Here is a 20,459-nt window from a genome sequence, read left to right on the forward strand (position 1 = left end):
ACATAAAAAAGACTTGGGAAACCACTGTACTTTTTACTGGAAAATATGGATATGCACCATAAATTTCCATTGTGACTCACATCGTCTCCCAAATAAGATGTGGAGCTGCGTGGAAAACAAACACCCTACTTGTGCTAAAAACATATTTTCGTACCAGTTTTGATTTAGTTCTCAGCGCAATGGCAGTACGTACACGCATGCTATTTCTGTGCTATGTGTGGGAATGAGTCACAAGCATCTGGTCTCGCTTTAGCTCTATGAAGGAGAGCGAGGCGGGCTGGAGTTTTGGGCATGGGTCATGTTCCGCACACATCTGGCCCACAGACAGTCTAGCTTCTGGGGCTGTTATGTGCGTCCCAAATGGCACCCTGTTCCCTATATAGTGCGCTACTTTGGACCAGGACCCATAGGGCACAGCTCAAAAGTAGTGCACAATATAGAGAATAGGGTGGTATTTGGGACGTAGCCCTGCAGTGGGCAGAGCACCAGGGTGGATAGTGATGGACCCCTGAGGGTTTCTGGCTAGTGGGACACATTAGAGTTTTCAATTAGTTTCTCTTGGAGAGATGTTTATGTTACTCTCAGTAAATGCTGAGATCCCTAGCAAGGGACTCTATGGGCCTCGTACAGTATGGATGGACAGTTGCTGCTGCTATCCCACCCTCCTCAGAAGAGGGTGGAATATACTGTTTATAGGGACTGTGTAAGTGTCAGTGAACAGAAAATGTGAGACTTCACATATGTGAAACAATGTGGAATCAACCAACTAACTAAACCATCCCAGCAGTCTGCTGTACTGCATGTCATTGCTGAACCAGAGAAGTCAAAGTAAGGAATCTCTATTTCCTTCTTCTTCTTTTTGTTTTTCACCTGTGAACTCAAGTGTGTCAAACTCTGCGTGAAATGTCTGTGCGATTCATGCGATAGGGGCGTAGATATCCTCTGGCACGGGGACGGTTGTCCTGAGTCGGTACTCCATTGTAAAGGAAATCCCTCTCATGTATATGTAGTGGATCTGTGTGGTTCAGGGCTTTGGCTGCCCCCGGGCTGTTTGGGCCTTGTTCAGAAAAGGACCATGGGAATAACTGGGAGGGAGATACACAGGTCTAGTTGTGGATCATTGCCTGTCAGACACTCCTGAGGGCTGTTGTTCATGCAAAGTCAAATGGGACATCGCACTCTTCTTATGGTCTTTTTCACTATGGTGAAATCTAGATTAAAGTTCAGTGCATACATCTTACTCTGACAAACTATTTTACATATGATTGGCATGATACGAAAACAAAAGCATTCAGCAATACTGTGTTTTACCCAAACAGCCTGTCTTTTTTTAACATCTCTCCAACTTGTCAGTCAAATGAACGTCCACCTTTTTGCTCATTCTACTTTCCTCTCCTCCGTTTCTCATCCTGTCTTTCCATCCTTCCATCAGCACTGGAGAGCAGAGGTAGGTGCAGACGGTCTGTGAGCCTGTTCAGAGTGCGGAGTGGACGTGCATTCTTTTCTGCATGGGTTTCTTTTTGCTGCTCCTCTCCTTAGATGTTCTAGCCGGGCACCTAAATCTCTAACCTTCTGTCCTGTCTGTGTCTCTTTCCCTCCTCTCTTAACTTCCTAATGTAATCGCTGCTTCAGCCTCTCTGCAGAGTAAAGTGGCTGACCAGAGCATGTCCCATCAAACCAATCTGGCAATTGCTTAGGCCTAAGTGCTATTTTATGAGGAGGCATATGAAAGATACCCTATTATCAAATTAACTCTCCAAAACATTGAAACGTTTGACTTTGGACAAAGTCACTGTAATTGCTACAGCAGGAGGTCGTGTGACACTTTTTATAAGTTGCATAGCTATTAGTTTATATCAAATTAGGATAAGAAGATAAACAAGTAGTTTTATTTTTACCTTTATTTAACTAGGCAAGTCAGTTAAGACTTACAATGACGGCCTAGGAACAGTGGGTTTAACTGCCTTGTTCAGGGGGAGAAGGACAGGATTTTACCTTGTCAGCTCAGTGATTCGATCTTGGAACCTTTTGGTTACTAGTCCAATGCTCTAACTACTAGGTTACCTGCCGCCCCAAATCAATCAATCTGTAAATCAAAATGTTTAAAGTAAACTATTCAGGTCACTCATCTAAGGCAGTGGTTCCCAACCAGGGGTACTAGGACCCCTAGGGGTACTTGGCCTATACACAGGGGATACTTGAGAAGCCTCATGAGAACATAGAACATGTAAAATGCACATGAGGGGGTACTTTAAGGGTACTCCAGGCAGAGCAAATATCACTTAGTGGTACAGTAACCAAAGAAGTTGGCAACCACTGACCTAAGCAATGCATCTTCAGATTCTCAGACAAACTGGGTGTGTGTGAGTAGTATAGTGTGAATACAATCAAGCGATACTAACTGATACAGACAGAGATACTGTTACATTACTAGAGGTTTCTTTAGTTTCAAATACAATGGGGACTCCAGTCTGCCGAAATAGTGATTGCTGGAGTGTCTTTAGCCTGAATGACTTAGAAATAGCAAACGTCTTGGTTATTAGTTATTATGGAAAATTGCAGGGCTCTCAGTTTGATTCCTAATCGCTGATTATATTGTCAAGAATAGTGTTGTTTCTTCACGAACAGAGCTTTTCTATGCACCGGTCTTGTTAGATCACGAGTATTTACAGTACGTAAGCAGTATTCATTCCTCATCCTCACAGCTGATCAGCTTATAGATAACAGAGAAACCCTTCAAGTGCATTGAACCATAATGAATCCACTGTGTCTCTCTGTGAATAGTCTCTGTCTCTCTTGACTTTTCCCCTCCCCAGGCTCAGCGGCATATCACTGACCTGTACGAGGACCTCCGAGATGGACACAACCTCATCTCCCTGCTGGAAGTGCTCTCTGGAGAGACACTGGTGAGTCCCTGTAACCTTTGCCCTCTGGCTGGAAGGAGGACCTCTGTTTCTGCTACAACCTTCTTTCCCAACCTCTCATTTCCTTCTGTCCCTTTCCCCCATCCTACTCACATCAGTTGCTTTTCAGTCCATTATACTATAATATTTTAATTAGTCATGATGATGCATTAGATCTTTTGTAGTCTTTCCTATACTTGATGTAATACACAACCTGGGCTGGATAGGATTTGTTTTCACCACCTTCTTGCATGTGTTGAAACTTGCTGGGATACAGTAGGTGGTCCACAAACAATACAGTACATGCTTAAGAATGCCTCACAATTTGACTTAACCTATCCATGGCACTGATTTGAAGTTGTTTTTGGTATAAGTAATATCTCATAGCATTAATTTAACACAAATTTCATAATTTGCTTCTCTAACCTTTTCGCACTTGTTTGACCCCTGTTTTTCCTTTTCTAATTCCTTTCTTGCCCTGACCTTTGCCCCCTTTGCTTCTGCCTCTTCTCTTGCTATGGTCTTGCTGTGATAGCCGAGGGAGCGTGACGTTGTCAGGAACTCGCGGTTGGTGAGTGGGCCTGGACTGTATAGCGCCTCCTCGGGCGTGGCATCTGTCACTCCCCCAGGTGGCTGCCGGGTTGTGCATGTTGATGTCACCTCCTTGTCTCTGTGTCCGCAACGTCGTCGTCCTACTCCATCTGTTGAAGAGCGTTCAGAGACTTGGGATGTGTCCCAAATTGCACCCTGTTCCCTACATAATGCACTATTTTTAACCAGAACCCTATGGGCCATGTTCATAAGTAGTACACTATATAGGGAATAGGGTGCCATTTGGGTCATTAAGTAGGGAATGCAGATGTAAGATGATCGTTTTTGTGTTTTCCCATGGATTTGGGGATATTGTGTGGTAAATTACTGGTAGTGCCTAGTCATTGTGTGTTGATAACCTATGACTGGAGTAGGTGCTTTAGAAGGCATTCAGTCATCTTTAGTTACTTATTAGAAACATGACGAATAAAGCTGGGATATTTCCTTCAGTTTCAGCACTAGATCATTTCATGGCCAGTCTGCTAGTTCCATCTGTGTCTGCTAGTTCCATCCAAGTCTTAGCATATTAGTCTGAGGTCTCAGAAAGAGATGCAGGCATCCGGTCATTTGACCCAACTTACTGTAAACCAAGCCAATAAGAGATCGACCTGTATGGTAGATGAGCTTGTGATTGGATGAGAGCTTGTGACTTGCTGCACCTGTGCATGTAATGGTTGACCAGATATGTCTCCTGAACACTTGACCATTATCTCTCGAGATTGAGAATCATAAAGACTCTAATCACTGCTGCTTGGCTCCAGGTATCTGCTTGGTAAGAGTGGATTGTGTTGTAGATCAAAGTGTGATCATGTCATTTAGGTATCATTTCTCTACAACAACAAAAAATAATATACTGTATATAGGACCAAGACTGCTGCTTGTCATCCATATAAAATGTTTTCTCAGTCAGAAATACCTTGTCTCCAGTCATGGGGCCTGCTCTTCCCTGTCCTATTGGTACTGAATGTGTGTTTTCATCTCCCTCTAAAGTTAAATTTCTTCTCACATCTCACAGCCCAGGGAGAAGGGGCGCATGCGCTTCCACAAACTGCAGAATGTACAGATCGCACTGGACTTCCTCAAACACAGACAGGTACAGTGTGATGATTAAATGGATCAATATATCTATGTTTTTTAAGTTTAAAAAAACTTCTCACTTGAACTGATTCTTATAATGTAATCTAACAGTCCCAATACCTTATAACAGAGGTGGGACCAAGTCATTGTTTTACAAGTCACAAGTAAGTCTCAAGTTTTAGCCCTCAAGTTCTAAGTCAAGTCCCAAGTCAAGACAGGCAAGTCTGAGTCAAGGCTCATGTCAAGACCGTTGAGTCTCAAGTCCTAAACTTTGAGTTTCGAGTCCTAAACAAGTCATAATGTGCTCTTCACCAAATGTAATACCATTTCATATTTTTAACAAGAGTAATAGTTAGTATATTACATTTACACAAATCATGAATGCTTTTAAAAATATCTCTATATTTATTACTTTCCAAATAAACATTATATTTCCATGGAAATACATGGGTAGCCATGGGAAAGACCCCCCCCCCCTCCCCCAATAGGGATCAACTATCGAGGATCGCTATGGGGCGCAATCGGGCGATGTAGGCTTGTACATAATCGCCCAATCTTAACACACACACTCTGTGTGGTTACAGTAGGCTAACGTATGTCAATGGTTTTAGGAACAGCAGTAACATCAGACAGGATTTAGGCTACCAACTGCCTAGCCAGTTGTAGCGCAATCTCGGGTGCAATGATCACGTTCCCGCACTGACTGACTGTGTGGAAGCTCATTGTTTTAACGTTACGTTAGTCTACATGATACACTAGTAAAGTAATAACATATATAGCTGTCATCTATATTAGCCACGACTTACCGTTCTTTGTGCAGCTTCAAATGCCGAACAAAGTTGGAAATTGTTGCGCCTCCGTCTGTAATTTTCTTCCCGCATGTTTTGCAAGGTGCAATCCGTTTTTTGTTGATACAGCATCGTCTTTATATTGGGGATCATCTATCCAAGGGCTCCACCTGAATTCACCCGCCGACGTTCCTCTGCACTGCAACGCACAACATTTTCTCAGCTGGCATAATGTGATTGGCTGCTGTCCGATTCAAACTGTAATCCGTTAAATTAAGAGTTTATGCGCTGCACATGTTTTTAAATAGCATAATTTTTTATATTTGGGCCTGGGGAGGGTATGAAGTCAGGTCGAGTCATAAGTCTCAAATTCAAGTCAAGTCACGAGTCATTGGTGTTAAAGTCAAAGTCGAGTTGCAAGTCATCATATTTGTGACTCGAGTCTGACTCGAGTCCACACCTCTGCCTTATAATTCATTAGCTAACCATTTAGATATAAATTCATCTAGAGGGCCATAAGATAGTTGTACACACTTGTGTCCCATTTGTGACAGGTCAAACTGGTCAACATCAGAAATGATGACATCGCTGATGGAAACCCCAAGCTGACCCTCGGCCTGATATGGACCATCATCCTTCACTTCCAGGTATGTCATGCTTCACTCATAATATAAAACAAACCAATATATTTATTATTATTCAAATGATAGGTCTAGGCCAGGGTGAGGCGATCTAGGTAAAACATCCTATAACCAGTTTGTTACACAACATGGTGTAACAAAGTACTACAAAGTATGTGGACACCTGCTCGTCGAACATCTCATTCCAATATCATGGGCATTAATAATGAGTTGGTCCCCTTTTGCTGCTATAATAGCCTCCACTCTTATGGGAAGACTTTCCACTAGATGTTGGAACATTGCTGCGCGGACTTGCTTCCATTCAGCCACAAGAGCATTACTGAGGTCGGGCACTGAGGTCAGGCACTGATGTTGGGCGATTAGGCCTGGCTCGCAGTCAGCGCACCTCAGGAGTAAATGCCAGTTGGCTTTTCATAGCCGATCATTCAGAGTTAGAGACAGCAGGTGCGGTAGAGCGAGAGAGTCGAAAAAAGCAGGTCCGGGACAAGGTAGCACGTCCCGTGAACAGGTCAGGGTTCCCTAGCCACAGGCAGAACAGTTGAAACTGGAGCAGCAGCACGACCAGGTGGACTGGGGACAGCAAGGAGTCATCAGGCCAGGTAGTCCTGAGGCATGATCCTAGGGCTCAGGTCCTCCGAGAGAAGAGAAAGAGAGAGAGAGAGAGAGAATTAGAGGGAGCATACTTAAATGCACACAGGACACCGGATAAGACAGGAGAACTACTCCAGATATAACATACCGAGCCATGCCCCCCGACACAAACTATTGCAGCATAGTTACTGGAGTCTGAAACAGGAGGGGTCGGGAGACACTGTGGCCCCGTCCGACTATACCCCCGGACAGGGCCAACAGGCAGGATATAACCCCACCCACTTTGCCAAGCACAGCCCCCACACCACTAGAGGGATATCTTCAACCACCAACTTACTACCCTGAGACAAGGTTGAGTATAGCCCACGAAGATCTCCCCCACGGCACAAACCCGAGGGAGGCGCAAATCCGGACAGGAAGATCACGTCAGGGACTAAACCCACTCAAGTGACGCATCCCTCGTAGGGACAGCATGGAAGAGCACTAGTAGGACAGTGACTCAGCCCCCGTAATAGGGTTAGAGGCAGAGAATCCCAGTGGAGAGAGGGGAACCGGCCAGGCAGAGACAGCAAGGGTGGTGCGTTACTCCAGTGCCTTTCCATTCACCTTCACACCCCTGGGCCAGAATACACTCAATCATAGGACTTACTGAAGAGATGAGTCTTCAATAAAGACTTAAAGGTCTCTCAGGCAGAACATTCCATAAAAATTGAGTTCTATAAGGAGAAAGCCCTGCCTCCAGCTGTTTGCTTAGAAATTCTAGGGACAATAAGGAGGCCGTGTAGGTAAGGAGGCCGTGTACATGTAGGTATCTACTTCGGGACCAAATCGGAAAGATGGGTAGGAGCAAGCCCATGTAATGCTTTGTAGGTTATCAGTAAAACCTTGAAATCAGCCCTAGTCTAACCAGGAAGCCAGTGTAGAGAGGCTAGCACTGGAGCAAAATGATCAAATTTGTGGATTCTAGCCAAGATTCTAGCAGCCATGTTTAGCACTAACTGAAGTTTATTAAGTGCTTTTTCCAGGTAGCCGGAAAGTAGAGCATTGCAGAAGTCTAAACTAAATTCAGCAAAAATAGAAACGTCCCTTTGTCAGGACCCTTTCTTTCAAAGATAATTCTTAAAAATCCATATAACTTCACAGATCTTCATTGTAGAGGGTTTAAACACTGTTTCCCATGCTTGTTCAATGAATCATAAACAATGAATGAACATGCACCTGTGGAATGGTCATTAATACACCAACAGCTTACAGACAGTAGGCAATTAAGGTCACTGTTATGAAAACTTAGGACAATAAAGAGGACTTTCTACTGACTCTGAAAACATCAGAAGAAAGATGCCCAGGGTCCCTGCTCATCTGCGTGAATGTGCCTTAGGAATGCTGCAAGGAGGCATGAGGACTGCATATGTGGCCAGGGCAATAAGACAGCGCTACAGACAGCGCTACAGGCAGACAGGACGGACAGCTGTTCATCCTCACAGTGGCAGACCACGTGTAACAACACCTGCACAGGATCGGCACATCCGAACATCACACCTGCAGGACAGGTACAGGATGGCAACAACAACTGCCCGAGGTACACCAGGAATGCACAATCCCTCCATCAGTGCTCAGACTGTCCGCAATAGGCTGAGAGAGGCCGGACTGAGGGCTTGTAGGCCTGTTGTAAAGGCAGGTCCTCACCAGACATCACCGGCAACAATGTCGCCTATGGGCACAAACCTACCGTCGCTGGACCAGACAGGACTGGCAAAACGTGCTCTTCACTGATGAGTCGTGGTTTTGTCTCACCAGGGGTGATGGTCGGATTCGCTTTTATTGTCGAAGGAATGAGCATTACACCGAGGCTTGTACTCTGGAGCAGGATCAATTTGGAGGTGTAGGGTCCGTCATGTTCTGGGGCGGTGTGTCACAGCATCATCAGACTGAGCTTGTTGTCATTGCTGGGAATCTCAATACTGTGCGTTGCAGGGAAGACATCCTCCTCCCTCATGTGGGTACCCTTCCTCCAGGCTCATCCTGACATAACACTCCAGCATGACAATGCCACCAGCAGTACTGCTTGTTCTGTGCGTGATTTCCTGCAAGACAGGAATGTCAGTGTTCTGCCATGGCCAGCGAAGAGCCCGGATCTCAATCCCATTGAGCACGTCTGGGACCTGTTGGATCGGAGGGTGAGGGCTAGGGCCATTCCCCCAGAAATATCCTGGAACTTGCAGGTGCCTTGGTGGAAGAGTGGGGTAACACAGAGTGGAAGTGTGGGGTAACACATATCACAGCAAGAACTGGCAAATCTGGTGCAGTCCATGAGGAGGAGATGCACTGCAGTACTTAATGCAGCTGGTGGCCACACCAGATGACTGACTGTAACTTTTGATTTTGACCCCCCCCCCCTTTGTTCAGGGGCACATTATTCCATTTCTGTTAGTCACATGTTTGTGGAACTTGTTCAGTTTATGTCTCAGAGTTTGAATGTTGTTATGTTCATACAAATATTTATGTTAAGTTTCCTGAATATAAACGCAGTTGACAGTGGAGAAGACATTTATTTTTTGCTGAGTTTAGAGGTGACAAAAGCATGGATACATTTTTCTGCATCATTGGACAGAACGTTTTTGATTTTTGCAATGTTATGTAAATAGAAAATTCATCCCAAAGATGTTCAATGGAGTTGTGGTCGAGGCTCAGTGCAGGCCAGTCAAGTTCTTCCACGTCAAACTCGTCAAACCTTTTCTGTTTGAACCTTGCTTTGTGCACAGGGGCATTGTCATGCTGAAACAGTAAAGGGGCTTCTCCAAACTGTTTCCACAAAGTTGGAAGCACAGAATCGTCTTGAATGTCATTGTATTGTGCATTCGGAAAGTATTCAGAGTCCTCTGAATACTTATGTAAGGTATTTCATTTTAAAATGTCTTTTAAATTTGCAAAAATGTCTAAAAACCTGTTTTTGCTTTGTCATTATGGGGTATTGTGTGTAGATTGATGAGGGGGAAAACAATTGAATCTGTTTTAGAATAAGGCTGTAACTTAACAAAATGTGGAAAAAGTCAAGGGGTCTGAATACTTTCCGAATGCGCTGTATACTGTAGTGTTAATATTTCCCTTCAATGGAACTAAGGGGCCCAGCCTGAATCATGAAAAACAGCCCCAGACCATTATTCCTCCTCCACCAAACTTTACAGTTTGCACTGCATTCGGGCAGGCAGCGTTCTCCTGGCATCCGCCAAACCCATATCAGTCCGTAAGACTGCCAGATGGTGAAGCGTGATTCATCACTTCAGACAAGGTATTTCCACTGCTCCAGAGTCCAATGGCGGGAGCTTTACACCACTCCAGCCGTCACTTGGCATTGTGCATGGTGATCTTAGGCTTGTGTGCGGCTGCTCGGCCATGGAAACCTATTTCATAAAGCTCCTGACGAACAGTTCTTGTGCTGACACTGCTTCCTGAGGCTATTTGGAACTCAGTAGTGTGTGTTGCAACCAAGGACAGACAATGTTTGCGTGCTACGCGCTACAGCACTCGGCGGTCCCATTCTGTGAGCTTGTTTGGCCTACCACTTCGCAGCTGAGCCGTTGTTACTCCTAGACATTTCCATTTCACAATAGCAGCACTTACAGTTGACCTGGGCAGCTCTAGCAGGGCAGAAATTGGATGAACTATCTTTTTGGAAAGGTGGCATCCTATTACATTGCCACGTTGAAAGTCACTGAGCTCTTCAGTAAGGCTATTCTACTGTCAATGTTTGTCTATGGAGATTGCATTAATGTGTGCTCGATTCTATACACCAGTCAGCAACAAGTGTGGCTTACATAGCGGAATCCACTAATTTGAAGGGGTGTCCACATACTTTTGACCATGTAGTGTATATTTCACCTGGAAGGATCATTTCTGATCCTTGCCTGCAGTAGTAGGGAAAGCTACAATAGTACATTATGACTTTTCTGGGCCAACTAATCAACTCCAAGCCCACCGCTTCTGTTGATAGAGCAGATATGGGTCCAGTTAAATTATTCAAAATAATCTGCCTCTTTTGGCATTTGGCACCCGCTGTCTATACATAACTCAGCTACTCATTATTCCCATATGTCTGAAGAATTTCAGACTAAACATCGTAAAAACATATTGAAACTCTCATACCATGTGACGTTTCCATCCTCAATATAACTCAATAAAGGATGGAAATGATTTCTCCCCAAATGGGAGATGCTTGGGAGTATTTGGTTATTTGTTTAGCAGTTGAGAGTATTTTGAAATATGGAAAAAGAAGGGCAAGGAGATTCTTTGATTCTATAATGGATATACTGGTTATACTGGGATTACCATCATGTGGAATTCCGTCCACTCCAGGGTGACTCAGTGTTTCCCGTGGGGAGGCAAGAAAGAGAGTTGGGGTGTGGCAGGTAGCGGATATAAGCATTTCAATGAGTCCCACCATTGGCTATACTTTTTTTTTGATGAGAGGAATCTGACTCTGTCCCAAATGGCACCCTATTCCCTATGTAGTTCACTACTTAGGCCCACAGGCACAACATGATTATCCTATTGTTTACGGTTGGATGCCTTGATGAAGTGGAAGGAAGCAGGAATCTCTAGATTCTCATAAAGGCAAATTGATGTTTCCATGTGGTGTGTGTGAGTCACATCATGAGTACCTACATAGAAGTGTGGTTCCCCCACTACAGAGAAGAAGGGAGAGGGATGGTAAAGCCTACATTTTTCCTCTCTCCACCCTTTCCTTCAAAAAAGCCTGAAAGGGATATTAGAACCACTGACAGTGTTCCACCACCGGCCAAACATTGAAAGTCACATTGGTCATAAAGCAATCTTTCTTGTTCCAATAAGGCTCTATAAAGTGCCCTTTTTATGACTAAAAGTAACCACTACTCCATGGATCATCCATTTTTTATTTGGTTGTTTTATTTTTGGTGGTTGAGAGGGGAGGCAATAAATTCATTATTTAACAATGCATTGAACAAACACAGTATGCAATGCACACATAGTATTGAGCATCGAGTAACAGCAGCAAAACACTAAAGTAAACACAGCTTCACCATTTATCTTAAGTTACCTCAGTATTGTTGAAGCTTCCTGTAGATGCAGTAGTTATCATCTCGCTCTCCAGAAGGAAATAGACTGCTGAGAGATTCTCGAGGCTGTACCTGTGACTAATAGCTTTATCTTCGCTGCAGGAATTCACTGCACCTTATTCAATTCTGTGCCCCATGGATGTTTTTACTCTCACAACTTGGATTCTGCAACCAGGAACATAAAGCTGTTTGGGGTGTTTTCACAGCAGCAAACTGCAATGGATTTTAGAATAATTTTGCATCTGACTGTTGGTTTTTGAGGTTGAAAATGTGAGTCATCTTAAGCCTGGATCAAGTCAAGTTGCTTATTAGAAAAAGGTTTCCCTGCCTTTGAAATCCATGCATTATGTTTATACCAAAGCACGCAGAGTTCTCTTCCATTATGTTCCCTTTATACACAGCCCATAACCCCTTTTTCCAGCCTTTTTTCCAACCCACCACACCTTGAACCATCTATAACACTGTTATTCAGTCCTGGGGACCTATAAGGTGTGCAAGCTTTTGTTTAAGCCCAGTTCTAACACACCTGATTCAAATAATTAACTAATCGTCAAATTAGTTAAATCAGTTCCAGGCTGTATCACAGCCGCCGTGATTGGGAGTCCCATAAGGCGGTGCACAATTGGCCCAGCACCGTCCAAGTTAAGGTTTGTCCGGGGTAGGTTGTCATTTTAAATACGAATTTGACTGACTTGCCTAGTTAAATAAAGGTTCAACAACAAAAAAATAAAGATGTGTTAGTACTACTAGAATGAAACAAAAGCCTGTATACCCTATGGATCCTCAGGACCATGATTAAAGAACACTTTATAGCCTGCCTCACCAATACCCCCCGCCCCCAGATCTCCGACATCCAGGTGAATGGCCAGTCAGACGACATGACGGCCAAGGAGAAGCTGCTGCTGTGGTCCCAGCGCATGGTGGAGGGATACCAGGGGATGCGCTGCGACAACTTCACCACCAGCTGGAGGGACGGCAAGCTCTTCAACGCCGTCATACACAAACACAGGTGAGATGCAGCCTTGAAGGATTGAGGTGATCTGACTGGGACTTGAGGACCTCCTGGGTGTCACAGGGGGGGAAGTTGTGCCAGGGGGATACATGGACATCCAAGAACACATTTTTTTAAGCCTAACCACTTTGTGAATACATGCGATTGCCTGGACCTGCTATAATATATGTCCTTGGGACATAATGAACCCCTGTGCTCCTCGTAAGGCTCCACCTACATGTTACATTTGACATGTGTTACTGTACATACAAAGACAGAAATGTGAATTTCATATTCACTGTCACGCTGCAGAAAGGCTGACCTCTTCAGATAGATAGTTATGCATTCAGTCGTCAATCAAATTCAGTCAAACATGACAAGTACTTCTCATGATTTTATTTGGAAGCAGTTTCACTGGTGAAAACATTTTATTTGCTGTAGCATTCCCGCATGTCCAGGTAAGCATTCAAGCACATAGCAATAATACACTGAGTGTACAAAACATTATGAACACCTGCTCTTTCCCTGATATAGACTGACCAGGTGAATCCAGGTGAATTACCCCCTTATTGATGTCACTTGTTAAATCCACTTCAATCAGTGTAGATGAAGGGGAAGAGACAGGTTAAAGAAGGAATTTTAAGCCTTGAGACACTTGGAACATGGATTGTGTATGTGTGCTGTTCAGAGGGTGGTTGGGCAAGACGAAAGATTGAAGTGCCTTTGAACGGGGAGGGTATGGTAGTAGGTGCCAGGCACACCGGTTCGTGTCAAGAACTGCAATGCTGTTGGGTTTTCATACTCAACAGTTTCCCGTGTGTATCAAGAATGGTCCACCACCCAATGGACATCCAGCCAACTTGACACAACTGTGGGGAGCATTGGAGTCAACATGGGCCAGCATCCCTGTGGAATGCTTTCGACACCTTGTAGAGTCCATGGCCCGATTAATTGAGGCTGTTCTGAGGGCAAAAGGGGGTGCAACTCAATATTAGGAAGGTGTTCTTAATAATATAATAATGATAATAATAGATTGAATTTGTATAGCGCTTTTTATTACAGCAAGAATCTCAGACTCTTAAAACAACAAAACCATTTCAGTTAGCCTGTTGACGGTTCTGGGTGGAAGATCTTCCTCGGTCATCCATAGAGGCAGGGCCAACTCCAACAGGTCACATATCAGTAACAGTCACTCAACACTGAAAGAGTTAGCTAAACGCCTATAGACATACAGTGCCTTGCGAAAGTATTCGGCCCCCTTGAACTTTGCGACCTTTTGCCACATTTCAGGCTTCAAACATAAAGATATAAAACTGTATTTTTTGTGAAGAATCAACAACAAGTGGGACACAATCATGAAGTGGAACGACATTTATTGGATATTTCAAACTTTTTAACAAATCAAAAACTGAAAAATTGGCCGTGCAAAATTATTCAGCCCCTTTACTTTCAGTGCAGCAAACTCTCTCCAGAAGTTCAGTGAGGATCTCTGAATGATCCAATGTTGACCAAAATGACTAATGATGATAAATACAATCCACCTGTGTGTAATCAAGTCTCCGTATAAATGCACCTGCACTGTGATAGTCTCAGAGGTCCGTTAAAAGCGCAGAGAGCATCATGAAGAACAAGGAACACACCAGGCAGGTCCGAGATACTGTTGTGAAGAAGTTTAAAGCCGGATTTGGATACAAAAAAATGTGCAAGCGATAATATTGAAATGGAAGGAGTATCAGACCACTGCAAATCTACCAAGACCTGGCCGTCCCTCTAAACTTTCAGCTCATACAAGGAGAAGACTGATCAGAGATGCAGCCAAGAGGCCCATGATCACTCTGGATGAACTGCAGAGATCTACAGCTGAGGTGGGAGACTCTGTCCATAGGACAACAATCAGTCGTATATTGCACAAATCTGGCCTTTATGGAAGAGTGGCAAGAAGAAAGCCATTTCTTAAAGATATCCATAAAAAGTGTCGTTTAAAGTTTGCCACAAGCCACCTGGGAGACACACCAAACCTGTGGAAGAAGGTGCTCTGGTCAGATGAAACCAAAATTGAACTTTTTGGCAACAATGCAAAACGTTATGTTTGGCGTACAAGAAACAAAGCTCATCACCCTGAACACACCATCCCCACTGTCAAACATGGTGGTGGCAGCATCATGGTTTGGGCCTGCTTTTCTTCAGCAGGGACAGGGAGGATGGTTAAAATTGATGGGAAGATGGATGGAGCCAAATACAGGACCATTCTAGAGGAAAACCTGATGGAGTCTGCAAAAGACCTGAGACTGGGATGGAGATTTGTCTTCCAACAAGACAATGATCCAAAACATAAAGCAAAATCTACAATCGAATGGTTCAAAAATAAACATATCCAGGTGTTAGAATGGCCAAGTCAAAGTCCAGACCTGAATCCAATCGAGAATCTGTGGAAAGCACTGAAAACTGCTGTTCACAAATGCTCTCCATCCAACCTCACTGAGCTCGAGCTGTTTTGCAGGGAGGAATGGGATAAAATTTCAGTCTCTCAATGTGCAAAACTGATAGAGACATACCCCAAGCGACTTACAGCTGTAATCGCAGAAAAAGGTGGCGCTACAAAGTATTAACTTAAGGGGGCTGGATAATTTTGCACGCCCAATTTTTCAGTTTTTGATTTGTTAAAAAAGTTAGAAATATCCAATAAATATCCAATAAATGTGGCAAAGGGTCGCAAAGTTCAAGGGGGCCGAATACTTTCGCAAGGCACTGTATCAACTACCATAAGAGGTCAGGGTAGAATTTTGACAACAGACTTTTCATGTTTGCACATGCTGTATAAACACACACCCTGTAGGCTCACACATACACACACACACGACTCAGGAGAAAGGCACAGGTGGTGGCGAGGCAGCTTTGAGGTAGTATTTAGTTTTTTTTCATTTATGTCCCATGAATTTGAAAATAAGATGCCCACAGGGCTGTGCTTTGAAGTGTCAGCAGATAGCAGCACAGCTCAGGTACGCCCAGGTATCTTAGGTGTGTCTGCCATACAAACTCCACACAGACGAAGAGCAAGACAGAAACACACTGCAGAACGACAAATCAACAAAGTAGTCTGGGCTCACACACAACAAATTGAATTTGGGAAAAGCATGAGAAAGTAATACCTCAATTCTATGACCGTCAACGCTCAAGGCTTGCACATTATCTAGCTGTGGAAAGGGGATGCTTAATCAAAGGCAATGTGGATACATGAGACTCTGAACTGAACAAGGACTGGAAAGCTTGAACGATAGTTGTGTTTTGGGGGAGTGACTGCCGCTACAGTATGAATGTATATTTACTCGTATCTGGAGGGTGAGAATGCATCATAAACCTTGTAAAATCTTGAAAACATCTGTCACAGTCTTATACGCGGATGGATTTGTAAGACTGTAAGGAAAAACTGCAAGGGGAGCATTTGAACACTGTTTGGACACTGTTGCAGTTGAGGACAACCACACACCCTCACCATGATGCACAGTCTGAAGAAGAAGTTCCGCTCCTCCAAGAGACGGTTGAACAGCACCTCCAGCAGCACCCAGGGTTCCGTCAGTGACCTGGAGGACCGGGTGGTCATGCTGTGTGAGGACATCCCAGCTGAGAGCAGCTCCTTTGACTCGGGTCAGGGGTCCCAGAGCCCGGGGAAGTACTCCTCCAGCCGAGGCTCCCAGAACAGGGAGCAGGAGGCAGGGTCAGAACTTTGCATCGTGCACCTGAGCAGGGACAGACACTCCTACAGACACTCTGATATGGAGCACCAGCCCACTGGCCATGGAGACTACAATGTGCAAAGAGTTGTGCAAGGGTATGGAGGGTTTATGTGATTTTTTTTTCATTAAGGTGGTGGTTGGGATTAACTTTGATAGCCGTTTCCTTTTTTTCTACTTCTAGACATTAGTTCCTTTCTAATAGGGAATATAACAATTTATGCAATTTATGCCTTTTTCTAATTTGTTGACAAAACCCCTGTATTTTGTCTAACCATGCCAGACTAAATCCCTTGGCAAATATGAGATGCCCTGTGCTCATTCCAAGCAGTCAAAGCTTGTATCTGCATGTTATTTGACTGCAATTACCTTTATTGGCAGTGTACATGGAATTACTTGCATGTTTTGGGCATGAAACGGTGGGGGAATTTCTAAATTACTGGTTGGTAGGAGCTCTTGTTTTTTCCTGCCCTCCTTCTGTCTGTATTCACATTCCTCTGAGAGAGGCATGTCGATCAGGATCTAATGCAGTCATTCCATCATGATTAAAATTCCTTTCAGCAGATTTCCCCAACTTATTTTGTTCTTCATCATTGTTGGACATAAAACACTACAAACACCAGGAAATCGAGTGATTTTAATTTGGGAAATCTGTGTTCTCACGCATCATAGAGAGACGCGTGATCATATACTAATGTAAGCCATGTTTGAAATGGTTATGTTTTAGTCAAATATTATATCTGTTTGGACTTCTTGTGGTCAATTTGTAATCATGTTTTCAGACCATTTGCCAAAAAAAAGGATTTTAGAAAAGGAACTCTTATTTAATGGTTTTACCTAAATGTTTTGGGGTTGCAAAGATGAATATAATACATCCATTTGCACTATATTCTATAAAAAAATACAGTGTCTGAGATTCAGTTTCATAGTTTTAACAGTCTTCTCTATGCTCTGTCCCCAGGCCTACTCTGATTGACATGAGTAAGGTGTACCGACAGACCCATGTAGAGAACCTGGAGCAGGCCTTCAGTGTGGCAGAGAGAGACCTGGGTGTCACTCGGCTGCTCGACCCAGAAGGTAACGGAACGTGCCAGTATTGTTTTCTCCATGACTGTCAATACTATTCTCAGGTATCTGTATTTGTATGAATACTTGCATTTATCTTTTTCTAAAATCAGTTTTGAACTGGTGTTCATTGTCTCCCCTCTATTAAGATGTGGATGTGCCACACCCAGACGAGAAGTCCATCATCACATACGTGTCCTCCCTGTATGACGTCATGCCCCGTGTACCTGACGTCCAGGATGGGGTGAAAGCCAATGTGAGTGTTGTCTTCTTGGAACCGTATAGGTCATCACCACTAAGGGCTTCCTGCTGGTCTCACCTATGAGGTCACATCTTCCCAAACTTTAAGATGTCTTTGACGCTCCAGAGGGAATTCTCCCTTATGTACAGGTATAGGATCAGCTTCCCCTCCCCCAATTCTAACATTAACCAATAGTGGGGGAAATGCAAAACTGAACCAAGATGAGCATCTAGAGGGAACTTCACCCAACACCATGTTTGACCAGTGGAGTGATTTTTAATGCAGTGGTATGGAGACTCACGGATTTGTTTTATACTGAACAAAAAATATAAATGCAACATGTAACAATTTCAATAATTTTTTGTTAGTTACAGTTACTAGAAGGAAATCAGTCAGTTGAAATAAATTCATTAAGCCATAATCTATGGTTGGGCATAAACCCACCCACTTGGGAGCCAGGCCCAGCTAATGACATTCAACTCTCTGGCAACAGCTCAAGGTGGACATTCCTGCAGTTAGCATGCCAATTGCAGGCTCGAGAGACATCTCTGGCATTGTGCTGTGTGACAAAAGAGTGGCCTTTTATTGTTTCCAGCACAAGGTGTAATGATCATGCTGTTTAATCAGCTTCTTGATATGCCACACCTGTCAGGTGGATGGATTATCTTGGCAAAAGAGAAATGCTCACTAACAGGGATGTAAACATATTTGTCCACAACATTTGAGGGAAATTAGCTTTTTGTGCATATGGAAAACTTCTGGTACCAACACTTTACATGTTGCGTTTATATTTTTGTTCAATATAGTTTCATTAACCTTTTCTCTAATAAACCTTCTCCTGTCTCCTGTGTGTCCCACAGGAGCTGGAGCTGCGCTGGCAGGAGTACTATGAGCTGGTGACCCTGCTGCTGCAGTGGATCAGACACCACATCATCGTGTTTGAGGAGAGGAAGTTCCCTACCAGCTATGAGGAGATTGAGGTAAGTCTCCTCACCTATTGGGGAAATCTTTTGCTTAATACATGTAAGTGAATATTTTTAATTGTCTGTTTATTTAATTGTCTATAATAATTGTCTTAAAGACTTTATGCTGTTTATGACAAAAGCTATGTTCAGTTGTAACAGTGAATTAAACATGTTTTTTTTTCATATTGGGGCGACTGTGGAGTAGCAGTTATGGAAGTGGTACTAGCCTCCATAATACCTTATGTCTCGCTTAATGAGGAAATACTCTAACTGTTTGTCTCTGATTTCTGAAAATTGTCGGAGGGATGTGATAAAGCAAGAACTATGTTCAGTTGTCATGTTGAATTAATTCAGCAACGTTTTAAATATTCAGGTTCTTTGGCGCCAGTTTCTGAAGTTCAAGGAGACAGAGCTGCCGGCAAAGGAAGCTGACAAGAATCGATCCAAACATGTCTACAAGTCATTTGAGGTTCGGAAATAATCCTCTAAAAAGAGAAGCCGAAACACCCAGAGTGAATAGTTCAATCAACTAACTGTATAAAATAGATGCTGGCACCTTTTTTTTAACGTTTTCCTGACTGTGCCTGTCTGTGTCTGTCCTTGCAGGGTGCAGTTCAGGTGGGTCATGTCAAGGTGCCCCCTGGATACCACCCTATCGATGTGGAGAAGGAGTGGGGTCGTCTGCATGTAGCCATATTGGAGAGAGAGCGTCTTCTAAGGACAGAATTTGAGAGGTGGGTCAGCCATTATACAGACACACAAAACTGTGGTCGGAGGGCCTATGGTGTTTGAGATTATACCTTCATCTTTGAGATGAGGCTGAAATCTGTTGCACGTGTTTTTGTTAGATGCAGTTCTCAAGAGAAATTCTGGATTTAGGGACTCTGTCACATGGTGTTTCTGTTGCGTTTCAGTTGTTAAAGCAAACTCAATGTTTACTAGAAGTAATAAATTAAACAAGACATAAAACATTGGAGAAAATAGCATTTAAACCCCAAAGGCGTCTGTAACTATGTGGTTGCTGTAACTATGTGTATTATAACCAGTTTGGTAGATGTGAGAAGACATTGTCAGATAAAGATAGCTAGACAACCCGACTATGACTCACTGAAAGATCCATGCACTGCCGTTGCCATGGCAAAGAGTTCAAAACCTTTCAATAATGTGATTATTTGTGTCCTAAGCAAGTTATTATCAGACGATCCTTTCCAAATCACAAGCAGGGCGTATGTAGTTTTTGGTAAGGGTTGGTCTCTCATCACAAGACTTCCAGTCTTGAAGTAAGCAGTCAGGGCAGCGGTCGGAGAAGCTACTGTGGTCTGTGAGTCACGCAACAGCCAACCACCTAACACCTTATCGCATTACAACATCCTGTGGACTGTCATCATATCTACTGGGGAGGACAAGCTGTCAGTGAATCCATCATGGCCTTTGCCAGTCAGAGCTATGGTTTAGAGTATTTACTTCGGAAGAAGATCGAGAAGGAGTGAGTGTTTTACCATGCCTGCATAACGTTTCTGAGAAGATTGTTGGATGTTTTTTTTTTCTCCAGATATTTTATCGAAGCTATTGAAATGAATTCATACCCACATCATTTTTAAAATTTGTATTATTTATTTATATTATATCTTTATTCAACCAGGTTGTCCCATTGAGGTCAAAATGCTTGTTTCACAGGGGATCTGGCCAAGGGGCCGTTGTTGTCTTTCAGTAGAGTATTGTCAGTCATGATTTACTGTTCCATCATTGAGTTAAATCGTTACCTCATTAGACAATACCTCA

The 20,459-nt window shown here is 43.5% G+C and overlaps 1 protein-coding gene across 6 annotated transcripts in view; it reads left to right on the top strand.

Annotated features, from left to right (window-relative positions):
• The window catches only part of pleca (plectin a), a 77,662-nt gene that overhangs the window by 24,741 nt on the left and 32,462 nt on the right, over window positions 1–20,459 (top strand). For all 6 annotated transcript variants that reach the window (XM_046327175.1, XM_046327177.1, XM_046327172.1 and 3 more), the window contains exons 3-11: window positions 2,817–2,906; window positions 4,510–4,587; window positions 5,914–6,006; window positions 12,527–12,693; window positions 17,368–17,483; window positions 17,621–17,727; window positions 18,573–18,692; window positions 19,051–19,146; window positions 19,284–19,411. In XM_046327175.1, the coding sequence (XP_046183131.1) occupies window positions 2,817–2,906; window positions 4,510–4,587; window positions 5,914–6,006; window positions 12,527–12,693; window positions 17,368–17,483; window positions 17,621–17,727; window positions 18,573–18,692; window positions 19,051–19,146; window positions 19,284–19,411 (995 nt within the window). The remainder of the gene's footprint in view (window positions 1–2,816; window positions 2,907–4,509; window positions 4,588–5,913; window positions 6,007–12,526; window positions 12,694–17,367; window positions 17,484–17,620; window positions 17,728–18,572; window positions 18,693–19,050; window positions 19,147–19,283; window positions 19,412–20,459) is intronic.

Source organism: Oncorhynchus gorbuscha, linkage group LG24 (genome assembly GCF_021184085.1).
Source record: "Oncorhynchus gorbuscha isolate QuinsamMale2020 ecotype Even-year linkage group LG24, OgorEven_v1.0, whole genome shotgun sequence".
Taxonomy (NCBI): Eukaryota; Metazoa; Chordata; class Actinopteri; order Salmoniformes; family Salmonidae; genus Oncorhynchus; species Oncorhynchus gorbuscha.